The 13300-nt window shown below is 37.4% G+C and overlaps 1 protein-coding gene across 1 annotated transcript; it reads right to left on the reverse strand.

Annotated features, from left to right (window-relative positions):
- Window positions 1-689: 689 nt before the first annotated feature.
- Window positions 690-2481, reverse strand: LOC147558240 (high-affinity nitrate transporter 2.1-like). Its single transcript, XM_086664603.1, has 3 exons — window positions 1666-2481; window positions 1438-1553; window positions 690-1347 (listed from the first exon to the last, which is right to left on the reverse strand). The coding sequence occupies exons 1-3, from the start codon at window positions 2479-2481 to the stop codon at window positions 690-692; spliced, it is 1590 nt and encodes a 529-aa protein (XP_086520729.1).
- Window positions 2482-13300: the final 10819 nt, after the last annotated feature.

The following is a 13300-nucleotide window of genomic DNA, read 5'->3' on the forward strand; positions in this document are numbered from 1 at the left end:
GTATTTGAAATTGATTTAAAATGTAATTAGATATTCGAAAGTTACATACGAAATATGAAACATGAGGCCCTTGATTATTTGGGGCCCAAAGCGACCGCTTTGGTGGCTTTGGTCACGGGCCGCCCCTGATCTCTAGTTGTCCAACTCATCAATATTTAATTTTCAACCAATAGAAATCAAGTTTTCGTATATTTCCAAAATAACTAATTATTTTTTTTACAAAAATAACCATGCTACATAAGTAAAATAAAAAAATTTAGAGTTTCGCATTGAAGACATGCAAGAACTGAGGATCTCTATTTTCGCCACCTAAGAGTGTGGATCTCAATTGAAACTTGATAAATAGGACGAATAGAGATTTTTTGGAGTTTTGCATTGGAGATGCTCAAAGAACTCTATTTTGTTTACATCTCTGACTTGCCTTTTCTAGCACAGAATATGCATTTTGTATATATTGTAACACATCAAAACATCACAAATAGTACAAGGAAATTGAAAAGAAAAACTGTAAGCTTTAGATTTCTCCAAAGCTGTCAAAAGAAAATTACAAACCCAAACTGTACTTTAGAAAAAAAAAAACAACTCTTTTCATAGCTCTTCTTTATGCTCAAAGTTGCTAGCAGATCTGTTTATTGATTTGTAGTCATTGAAAATATGACTTGTACTAGTTAGCCTAGCTTGTCTCCTTCTTAAACATGTGATGGGGTAGATTCTAGGGGTGTCTCTGCCGACGCAATTTGCTTGCCACGTTCCGACCTGGCATTCTTGGCGAACTTGATATTATTAGCATCCAGTCCCTTGGCTCTCTCCGAAACAGTGTATTCGGCTTGGTAGTATTTTTCCTCATTACCATCTTTAGACGGAGGAAGAAACATGCTTCCCCATTGAGGGAAATGAACAAACATAACAGGAATAGTACAAGCAACGATCATGATACCCATATATGTGATTCCTGTTGCAGTTGAGTACTTTGAGCTTGTAAAAAACAAAAACTGTGTTAGCCCAGAACCGAAGTTACCACCTGCACCGGTTAGACCAGATATTACACCCAAAGATCGACGAGAAATGAAGGGTACAACACCAAAGGTTGCACCACAAGCGGCTTGAGCACATAGGGAGAAAAGGATCATAGCTGTGATAGAGATTGCAAGAGAGTCTGAACGACCAAGCCATACACAGAAGAGTCCTCCCAACGTTTGTAGGATCCACAGATTCCATAGTCGAGCCCTCATACCAAATCTTCGTGCACCCAAGTCCGACATGTATCCGCCAAAAGGACGAGCTACTATGTTTGCCATACCAAAGACTGCAGCTATGATACCCGCTGTGTGGAGCTTCAGATCAAATCTGTCAAAAAGATATACAAGAATTAGTACATATAGATATGTCTAGTTCAATATCTTTGATTTACTTTTTGGACAACTGAAGAAAACAAACCTGTCGAAGAAATACTCGGCAATGACATTATCAGTCGTCAATTCGACACCCATAGAGTAACCGTAGAGAAGGACGAAGATCCATGTCCTATAGTTTGTGACAGCATACCATAGCACCTAAACAGACAACAAAATTATAAGATGATTTGAGATAAGTTATCTAAGAATATTTGAAGTAAAGACTACTAGGTGAGCTATGGAATTGATGTATGTAATCGGAAATACTGACCTTGGAGAATTTATCTTTGGCAACATTATTAGCCCTTTTTAGGTCACCAAAGTTTCCATCAGGTAGATCTTGTCCGAGGGTTAAGACCATTATCCCTGTAATGATATGCATACACCCAGGAATAAAGAAGGCAATACGCCATGCTGTGAATGGGGTAGCTCCGGCTTTACGGATCAACTCGAAGAGCAAAGGCATCATGAGTTGAGTGGCACCACCACCCATGTTTCCCCAACCAGCTGCTGTTCCATTAACCAACCCAATGATCTTGCTATTGAACATAGTACTCATCCAGTACTGGCAAGAAACAAAAGTAGCAAGAGAAAACCCGATCATGAAACGGACCGCTACGTATCCACCAGGAGACGAGACAAGCGACATGCAAAATACAGTCGGGGCGGAAAGCATCATGAGGAAAGCGCATCCGTATCGAGGACCTAACAAGTCACAAACAGCACCCATGGCTAACCTAGAAAAGATACTTCCAGAGACAGAAGCAATTCCAGCATTACCCACATCTCCTTTCTTGAGATTTAGGTTATCTCTGATGATGGGTACAAGAGGAGCAGCAGCAAATGTGGAAACAAAGCAAGTAAAGAAGGAGATCCATGAGAGATGGAAAGTTCTCATGTGTGGATTTGCTAATGAAAATAGCTTAAAAACTGTTGCTTTATGTTCAGAGTCCACTGGTAAGGCAAAATGGGCTGTTCTATCTATGTGGACAATGGGAGATGGGACAGAGAAAGCATAGGACTGTTCTTTAGCAGTTACTCCATGCATGGAGCTCCCTGGTTCCCCTTGTTCCTGACCACCAGTCATGTTTTTGAGATCCAGAGAGAGAAATTTGAAATGATAGAAAAGATTCTTGTGGTTGAGTAAGAAAGAGAATGAGGGTATCCACTAAACTTAATAATCAAGGAAGATACTTTGGAAGTATTTTAGATGTGGTACATTTATATTAAGAAAAAGTTGACAACTTCATAGAGATTAGAGAGAGAGAGAATTTTATTTTGGATGTCTCTTCCACAACACTGAAGAAGAGAGAATGAAACCAGGATGCCGCATTTGAATAGAAAAACCTCCTTGGATATCCTAAGGGACCTATCTGATTATTCCTCTAGTACTAAGATATTCACATTATTAATTCCAAATAGCTTCTTCAACCAAATATAAGAGCAGGAAAATATGAAAGAAATTTGTCCCGAAAAACGGGGTCGACTACGTACCGAAAAGCTCATGTAGTTGTCTCTCCGAGGTTCAAACATTTTTTTCTCCACGTGTTTAGACCAATGGAAGCAGGCCACATCAGCTTTCGGCTTGTGATCGACCCCAATTTTCCTATCAAATAACATTTCTTAATATGAAATGTCTACCCATAAAATTTTGATACCCACTGGAGTACTGGACCAACCAGCAACCCAAAGGAGCACATTTGATTAGTCACTTTCCAAGGTACTTAGGTACAAGGGAGTAATAGCATTTAAGAAAGCTTTTCACCCATTAAGGCAAATACTATTATTTATGGTTTTGGAGGATACACATTCATATTAGTGCAATCACCAAGGAAAAATTGTACCTATCAAGTCAAGTACCTCGGTCTCAATTTGGACTTCAATATCCAAGTTCGAACCATGCAGACCACAGTCTAGCTTGGGTAATACTTAATCGGGACAACAACAGACACCTCCGCGATTAGACGAATCAGGATGAACAATGTCACACTTTGGCATGAGTTTCTCATCCCTATATCATGTCAAAATGAGGGAGCTAAAGTAATCCTCCCAGTAAGGTGGGTCTTACTTAATTTTTTGGACTTACTACATGTAAAATCATGGTAAAATTCATTTTTCCGATCGTCCTAACAATATATTTTTTTTAATTATAATAACAATTACTGGTTAGTCTAGTTAAGTTCTACCAATTGGAATTGCTCTAAATTTTTAATAGCTAATTGAAATTTGACCTAAAGAGATCCTCCAAAGGACGATACTAACAAGTCTAACATGTGACAATTGGATCTTAATTTTTTTTTGTTAAAAGAATTGGATCTTAGTTTGACAAGTCCTAAATGTCTCCCTCAATAATTTGAAGAAGACCAAGTTGATTGTTAATTTGATATATCAAGTTGATGAATAGAAAACCTAGTGTACTTTCTATTCAAATTAAGTTCAAAACCTAGTTCAAAGTTTATAGGCAAAATTAAGGGCTGACCGCTAGTTGGTCCAAAAAAGTTTGGAAATAACAAAAAAATCCAATATAATTTCATAGTGCGAAAAAGTCACAATAGGTAAAATTATCAAAAGGACAGTAACAAATAAAAAAAAGTGGCATTTATATCTTAGTCCTTATTCCTCTCCAAATCCTTGGCTGTTTTTACTTTTGAAAAGGTTTTTTCATTGTTTTTTTTTTCAAAACATTTTTTTTTCTTTCATCAATATCACTGTTTTTTTTTTTCTGAAACACTTTTTCTCTTTCATTTTCACTATTGTTTTTGTTGTTTTTTGTTTCTACATCGTTTTTTTGCTTTTTTTTTTTTTTGTTAAGAGATACAACTTTATTAAGCTAATAAAGTGTCATTACAATACAAGGAAAACATAAAGTAAGGAATTCTGCTCCAAGTCTTCGATTTTTTCTTCTTTCTGGCCCATTTAGCAAGTTTATCCGCTGGGGTGTTGTATCTACGGCAAGTGTAACTGAATTTCACCTTATGGATATGACGTTTAATCTCTTTAATTTTCCGCAAATGAATTCTGGACTGCCATTGAACTTCATGCTTCGGGTTCTGAATATTCTGAATGATATTGATATTATCACTTTCAATAATAATGTAATTATAATCATGTTCTACCGCCCATTCCAGACCGGCTAGGATAGCCAAAGCCTCTCCTTCTTCACTATTTCTACTTCTCGTAACGTTCGTATGAGCTTCTAAAAATTTAGAATCAGAGTCATGGATAATAAGACTAATACCTGTAATTTCATTCACATTGGTAAATGAAGCATCAACATTAATTTTCAGCCAATTTGGTTCAGGCGGGTTCCATTTTCCTTGCAATTGGTTTTTGATGCTAGGAGTGGTATAAGTATTTTTTGGAAAAAGCTAAAATCATATTGATAATAATAGGAAGAGAATTAATTTCATATTGAAAACAGTGATCACATCTAATTTTCCAGATTATCCACAGAATAGTGGCAAGCAGATTTTGATACGACGGTTCTTTGAAAGAGGGGGTGTTCTCCCATGAGAAAATCCATTCTGCAACATTCATAATATTCTCAGATATAATATTGAAGTAGAACCAGATATTCCTAGCAAGAGTACAGTGGAGAAGGGCATGCTCGATAGTTTCAATTTCAATGCAGTTTGGACAGATCAAAATATTATTAATATATTTACCGATTCTATCCCTCACTGGAAGAGATTTCGTACAGATTTTCCAAATGAAGTTTTTGATTCTGGGAATAGTTGGGAGAGACCAGATAAATTTCCAATTAGGGTTTAGTGGATGGGGGGAATTCATACTAGTGCAAAGGTATTTATACATGGATTTAACTGTAAATTTTCCTGATTTTGTAAGCGTCCAAATTCTTTGGTCCATCCCCGACACATCAATGGGGATGGATTTAATAAGGTTTTTAGTGTTAGTATCAAAGTAGTTGTTTAGAGCTTCTTCATTCCACTCATTATTACTAATCAATTGGGCGACCTTAGACACCGAAGGGTCAAAACTCTGAGTAGGAGGAGTATGGATGTCTGGAATCCATCTATCAGTCCAAATATTGATTTTCTCTCCATTGTGAACCTCCCAAGCAATATAATCTTCAATCTGAAGTAATTGCTTCCTGATATTCTTCCACATCCAAGAGTGATGTGGCTTAACTGGACCTGGGTTCTCATTATTAGGGAAATATTTGGCTTTAAGGAATCTTACCCAAAAAGCATCGGGCTCCGCTTTCATCCTCCAAGCGAGCTTACTAAGCATAGCTTTATTGTCGAGTTCTGGAATATGTATACCCAAACCTCCCAGAGCTTTTGGCTTACAAATGGAGGACCATGATTTCGTACAAATTCCTTTGGGCTTACCCCACCAGAACGACTTCTGCAAAGTCGAAATGCTTTTGCATATGCCTTTAGGAATGGCAAAGCATTGCATTTGGTATCGGGGTACGGCCGCCACGATTGTTGAGATAACAATCGTGCGTCCAGCTTGAGAAAGGAATGAGTGATTCCACTTCTCTAATTTGGTTTTGATCTGTATAAGAATGTCATTGAACGCTCTAGTCTTATTTGCGCCAATGAACAACTGCGCCCCTAAGTATTTATCCGACGCAGAAGCATTTTTAACTTTCAGCGAGCGCATGATAAGACGCTTAAATTTCGGATGAGAATTTTTTGAGTAGAAAATATTGGATTTCTTATAATTGATCATTTGGCCAGAAGACTCGCTAAAAGTTTTAAGAATTTGTTTGAGGATATGAATATTATCTATAGAGTTACGACCGAAAATAATACAGTCATCCGCAAAGAGGAGATGCGAAATCATAAAGCTAGAATTGTTAGCCGGAAAACCCATAAAGGTATCTGCTCCGACGTCTGCTATGATCAGTCTACTAAGACCCTCCATGGCGAGAGTGAAGAGGAAAGGGGATCACCCTGCCTGATGCCCCTGGAAGGGTAGAAAATAGGTCCAGGGCGACCATTAATGAGCACTGACATGGAAGCAGTAGAGATGCAACTATGAATCATATTTATCCAATGCTCGGCATAACCTAGCTTTCTCATGATGTCTATAAGGAAATTCCATTCTATCCTATCAAAGGCTTTGGACATATCTAGCTTTAAACCAAAGTAACCTGTCGCTCCCTTCATTTTCTTCATGGAGTGAATTATCTCCTGACCTATGACTATGTTGTCTGAAATCTGCCTACCCGGGACATAAGCTGCTTGGAGGGGATTAATGATATCATTAAGGGTGACTTTAAATCTATCCGCTAAGATCTTCATAATAATTTTATAGGTAGTATTAAGGAGGCTAATAGGTCTATAATCCGCTGGAGTCTGGGGGGTCGAAGTTTTCGGGATAAGACAAATGTGAGTATGATTCGATTCGGGGGGTAAAGTGGACGAGAGGAAAAAATTTTGAACTAGCTGATTAATATCTGACCTAACAGTGTCCCAGTTAGTCTGGAAGAAAAAAGGGGGGTAGCCGTCTGGACCTGGGGCCGCCTCTTTCTTCAGATTCTTGATGGCATTATTTATTTCCTCCTCATCAGGAAAAGCTGTTAAAAGCTCATTCTGTTGGGGTGTAATGGATTGGTTAAAAAGATTAAGGATGTTGGGTGACATAATAGTATTTTCGGAGGTGTTAATACTAAGGAGGTGATCAGTGAAGACCGACTGAATGCTAATAGGATCTTCGTGCCAATCACCATTATTATCCTTAATAGCCCTGATCTTGTTGTTCCGGTTCCGTTGAATAGCTTGCGAGTGAAAGTATTTAGTGTTCTTGTCTCCTACTGAAAGAAAGTCATTTCTAGATTTCTCTTTCCACAGACTCTCTTGATAAAGATATAAATTATTAAGTTGATCATTTAGCCTAGCTATCTCCGCTTTATTGCTACTAACCTGTAGCCTATTAGTAATATCGTTAATATTTCTCTCTATGTTCCCAAAAACATTTTTATTCCATTTAGTGAGATGCTTACTTAAGTTTTTAAGTTCATGTTGAATATTGTTATTGGTGTTCCATTTACCGGCAATGAAATCATGACATTCCGGATGGGACATCCAAGTTCGAAGGAATTTGAACGGTTTAGGCTTCTGAATCATTTCATTGTTATCCTCAAGAAGGATAGGGAGATGATCAGACCCAACCATTTCAAGGTGAGATAAACTAGAGTTCTTAAATTTTGTCAACCAATGAATGTTGACCAGCGCTCTGTCTAATCTCTCTTGAATAAGATGATCCCCATATTGTTTATTACTCCACGTATAGGGACAACCTTTAAAACCCATGTCCATGAGCTCAAGGTTATTGATGATAGAGAGAAGACTGGACATGTGGGAAGTGGATACATAGGATCCCCCAAACTTGTCGTTCATGTCTAGAATAGAATTAAGATCTCCGATAACAGACCAGGGGATGTCATTATCTATATTCAAGTTTTTCAACGTTTTCCAAGGTTTCAGTTTATTTTTACTATAGGGGCAGCCATAGAAGCCCGTAATTAAAGTGTGTCCGTTATTATGATGATCTAAGATTTTAGCGTGTATAATATTATTATCCGAGTAAAGAATATTAGTGTTTAAGTGGTGCTTCCAATACATTACTAGCCCTCCCGATTTACCCTGAGGGTCGACAAAATGACTATTATAATGCTTATGAATTTTAATGTTCTTGTTAATGATGTGAGCTTTATTTTTAGTTTCTGCTAGAAAGATAATATCAGGATTGTGCTTATTAATAAGTCTAAAGAGATGCTTCTTAGTAATGAAATTACCTATGCCCCTTACGTTCCAACTCAGGATCGAAGGGCAAGTGTTAGGGGTGTCCATAGCCAGAAGGAAGTTGGGCAGCCTATTACAAAGGGATAAAAAGGAGATCGGCCGAGTGTCTAACCCTCTCCTGAAGGAGACAAAACCCAAATAGACCCTAACAACACCCTCCCCCCGCTAACGAGAGAGAATCTAAATGGCCTATGGGCCGAATCTTGTTCACTCTCAAGCAATCGAAAGGAGGGCACTAATACACAAAATTAACCTAAGATCTCACTCTTAATAAGTAAAAACCACTAATATAATTAAATATATTCTATTCAGCAGGAAGAACAACAAAATATAACGATGTAATTAAGAAGTAATTAACAGTCTTAAAGACTACCTAATAGCAGCCTACTAATCAACAAAAAATAATTATCTTAACAAAACATCACCAACAGGAAAACAACAAACTAAGATAACAAGTTCATTGAAAAGCAAAATAAGATTAACACACTAATAAGAAACTAAGTAGGAGCACAACCTAAGAGCTAACCAGCTGCAGCAGATAATCTAACTCCCAAGATAATAAAAGAGATAACAGTAATAACTAAAAATTAAAGAAAAGAAGCTAATAGAAATTACTAGCAGAGGCTAAGGAAATTAATAGAGCAATCGAACTTTATCCACCTATCTCCATGGGAAAGACAAAATAGCAATCAAATTTCTCACCTAGCATGGTATTTAGACCCCGAACCAAGAGCAGGTAAGTAGCCAATTAATTAATTCCAATAAGCCCTAGATGTAATACTAACATGAGCATCAGATCAACTAAACGAAAATAATATTAAAAAGCCCTAAAGAGAGTAGAGATTACTGCCTTGAATACTGCAACAATCTTTGCTTGTTGACGATCTGAGCACTGATTCACTCTCTCGGCTACTGATAGGCCCAAAAATAGGTCTATTCCCGCAAGTATACGGGGTCAAGTTATAGTTTTTTTAGTAAATCGGGAAATCGTCCCAAGGACAAGCTATTTTATCTAAATCTCGAATTAAAACCCCCTTTCATTAATTTTGATTTGTTTTTTTAAGAAACTATTTTAAAAAAGAAAGCAATACTAAAAGACTAATAAGAATGAAATCAAGATGAGAAGAAGAATCTAGGGTTTTCGATTTCACCACATAAATGGACTACTTAAAACATGCATTAATTAACAAATCCCTTTTCTCATGTATAACTCAAAATCTAACATAATAAACTATTTAGATTTCGGAATATATTCTTTAATAACACAATTCAAAATCAAGAATGTATGATTGACTACCATATAAAACTAATTTCCTACACTATCATTCAAGATCTAAAAGGCATATCTCATCTAATAAATCAATAAAAGCATGAAATATCTAATTATAATACATGAATGATAATAATGTTATAGAATCAACATGAAATGACAATCAATAGGCATTGAAGCTCAAAATAAGGATTCATTGATTTATAACATATCTCAAAATAAGCCCAAATATGGGTTTCCTCTACACCCTAGATACAAAATTTAGCTACTCATGGAATCTAAAATAATATTCATTGAATTCATAAAATAAATGGAATTACAAAAGATTAATGGAAAGAAATCACCAAGAATGTTCCCAATCCATATTCCCATGTATCTCCATTTTGATGTCCAATTTAAGCTCCAAGTATCTCAAGAATATTGCTCAAAACTCCAAATAATAGCTTATTAGAGGATAAAAGAAGAGAAATTTAGAAGAGAGATAGAAGAAGAAGAGATTTTAGAGAAGAAGGTATGAAGAAATTAGAAGGTTAGAAGAAGAAATTAGAAGGAGAAAGAAATTAGAAAGAAAATGTAGAGAATAGATGAAGGTGGTAGAGAAAGTAGAAGAAAAGAATGGTGGATTAGGGTTAGAAGATAGAAAGAGAAGTGGCTTAGAAATTAGATAAGGAAGCCATTTGAGAGGGTTGTTGAAGTCTAGGTTCTAATGGAGGAGAAAGGGATTTATTTATAGGTGGGGTTAGGGTTTTTGTTGGGTTAAATGGTAAAAAAGTGGAAATATGAGGGTTACTTTTGGAATTTTAGGGATTTAAATGAGAAAAACGCCAAATTAACAAGTGACCCCGGCGGCTAGGGTTTCTCACTTTAAAAGAGAGAAATGGGAGGACATGTGTCGGCTGACGGGAGAGCAGGAAATTCGGAAACTAGCGTGTGACCGGATCCATCGTGTTTAAAGTGCGGAAGGTCAAGTGGCCGTTGGATTGAATTACACGGTAGCGGACGGACAAGATTAGAGGGATCGGGATCATGGGATCTAAGTGAATTCGGTTGCACGGGATCATAAGAAATGGAGCTGAATCTCGAAAGCCGTTAGATCTAAAAAATACGGAAGCTTGCGGCTGAGATTAAAACGTGAGCAAGGGACTACTGGGTTAAGTTGCAACGCGCTTCACTGGATCAAGCTTATAAGGGCTACTTCGCTGCTGAGCGCTAACACGGGAACCGCGTATACCAACCTCCATACACCGACACGTGTCCCTAAGAATACCGCTGGCCAGAAACTTGCCCGAACTTGTACCGAATGCTGACCAAATGTTGACCTGACTTTGACCTTGGTTTATTCCTTCGTCCGGACTCCGATTTGACTTCCGTTTTCTCCTACGGACTCGTCTCGACCTCTACTTTCCACCCATACACTGACCTTGACCAAATTTCCAGAATATCCTTGACCCATCAAACATCCCCAAACTTAGATTTTGCTAGTCCTCGAGCAAAACAAAACAAAAGAAAAACCTAACTCACTTTCGGAGGAATCCCGGTTGCATTTAGCATATGCAACAAGCCGTTAAACCCCTAGGTTGCCCTAGTGGACGAGTTTTGTCTCGTGAGGGTTTTCAGAGAATGTACCCACAAAATTCAAAAACATTTCAAAAATACAATAGGGTCCAAACGCACTCAAAGTCAACTAAGACGGACTAAAAATGTTTATCTCCTAGAAAATTTTAGCAAGCTAATAGGAATCAGTCAAAGTTAACAACACTATACAGACGTTAAAGATCTCTTCATTAATAATCTAGACTCAAAGTGTACGTGACTAGCCACAATGAGAATCACTTCAGTTCCAAGCAGACAGACCCTTGATCCCTATCTTAATACATTTCGCCTCGACTTTGGCCTCACATACGCTCTAAAAGATGAATCACTCAGAAATGGTTCGCTCGTATGTGCGAGTGTGATCACTAAACTTGAACTCAACACATAAAAAGGGTGAGGACAACATTTTAGAACGAATGATCTACGAAAAGGAATATAACCACTAAATGGAATGGGGAAGCTCACTTACCCTTCTCACCCACTCTACCTTATAATAATGCTTCCTAAAGGTCAACGGATACAAGTGATGAGATGGATGGTGATGAGATCCCGAGAATGTCGACGCCTTCAATGCTAGAGAACTTCAAGCAACTTCCATACTTAGCTTTTTGCTTCGAACACTTATTTTACATAACAAACTAAAGTTCACATGAACTTTTTACACAAACTTTTTTTTTTTTTTTTTTTTTAGAGATTTTTCTCTTCACTTTTCAATTTTTTTTTTTTTTTTTTTTTTTTTTTTCAAACACACTATTAAACACAACTATAAACCATGCAATCAATGCAATACCAACACTAGTATTCTCAACAATCAACTTTTCCATTTTTCGCACTTTGCTTTCACATTCTTCTTCCTTTACTTTTCATGCCTTCATTCTCGGGAGTCATATGATGAATGGATGGTGGAGTATCCGTCTTCCTAAAGTTGACACTATTATCGGGTTTCATGGACTACAAGAGTAAGGTTTATTCGCTATCCTGATGTCACTCCTAGTGGCTATGGAAGTTGAGCACACGAGATCAAATGAGCTCTTTTTACAAATTTGCGAGGTTGAGTAGCTCTTCACTCTACTCGGAATCAGCGCAGAAGAGTACACTCAAAGGTAATAGAAAGGCTCAGAAATCTCACAAGGGTTAAGTCTCCACTAATGATTAATCTAGTTCTCTCAGAACCGTCTACCCTTCACTTCCATAATACTCACATGGCTAGCACACAGACGACCTCAAGACTCGAAATTCATGAAGAAACCTTTAACAACCGGATAGTACGGTCAACTCGACTCTATAACTATTAACAAGCCAAAAACAACCATTAGACTCACATTTTCGGTCCAAAATTGAAAAAATTTTGAACCCTCTTGAATTTTCGAAATGAAGGACTTAGCAAAAAGTTCTTCCCTATCCCCAAACTTAAACCGAACATTGTCCCCAATGTTCTGAAGACTATGCCAAAATAAAAAGATGAGAGGGAAGATATTACCATACTCCACTGTCCTATATCAGAAGCATGGGTTGCCTCCCAAGAAGCGCTAAGTTTATCGTCTTCAGCCAGACGATGATGAAAGAAAAAGGAAAGAAAAGTTACTGTAAACCTACTGGATTAAGGGTTGATGACTCCCCATACAATAGTAATCGGAAGATTTAAGGGTCAACCCAAAAGATGAAGTATCCAGGAAGGTTCAGTCTCACGTCCATGGAATGATATGGCAGTTTAAGTGAGACTTCCAATGTGAATGATTTATCCCCAAACTTAGATGAAGCAACAATCATTAAGTTTGGCGATAAACTAAAGTTGAAAGACATTTGATAAAACGGATCCTCATAAACATGACAAATGGATTGAGAGACCATGGTAGAGTTCACAAGCGATTGCAACGGGGTAACTTGAACTTCCGAGGGACATGGTGCATAACTATTTAAGAAATTGGACTCATCTAGATCAACACTCAAACTATGAGGTTCTAAAATGACCTCATTGGCTCGTTGTAAAATCACCTCCAAGTTAGGTACTAGCTCATTTGAGTCTGACTTAGGTAAAGACTCTGAAAAACTTTCTAAAATTTCTCTTATTATGATGTCATCGGTGTCCTTAAAGAATTCTAAGGTTTCACCTAAGTCAAATGAGTCATCACTCTCTTTAGACATTTCAACTAGCCAAAGTTCATCAGCTTCATCTTTAATAAGACATCTAGTTTGATCCAAAATATTATCATTAAGATGAGTAGAAGGTTTAGACTCGGGAGACAGAACAGACTCAGCTTTTGGAT

Source organism: Eschscholzia californica, unplaced genomic scaffold, assembly GCF_041429995.1.
Source record: "Eschscholzia californica isolate CP2 unplaced genomic scaffold, dmEscCali1.0.p SCAF_2, whole genome shotgun sequence".
Classification (NCBI taxonomy): domain Eukaryota; kingdom Viridiplantae; phylum Streptophyta; class Magnoliopsida; order Ranunculales; family Papaveraceae; genus Eschscholzia; species Eschscholzia californica.

Coding starts and splice junctions, on each gene's coding strand:
- LOC147558240 (XM_086664603.1), bottom strand. CDS start 2,481: ATGACTGGTGGTCAGGAACAAGGGGAACCAGGGAGCTCCATGCATGGA. Junction 1,554..1,665: donor CCAAAGATAAATTCTCCAAG/GTCAGTATTTCC, acceptor TTGTCTGTTTAG/GTGCTATGGTATGCTGTCAC. Junction 1,348..1,437: donor GCCGAGTATTTCTTCGACAG/GTTTGTTTTCTT, acceptor TCTTTTTGACAG/ATTTGATCTGAAGCTCCACA.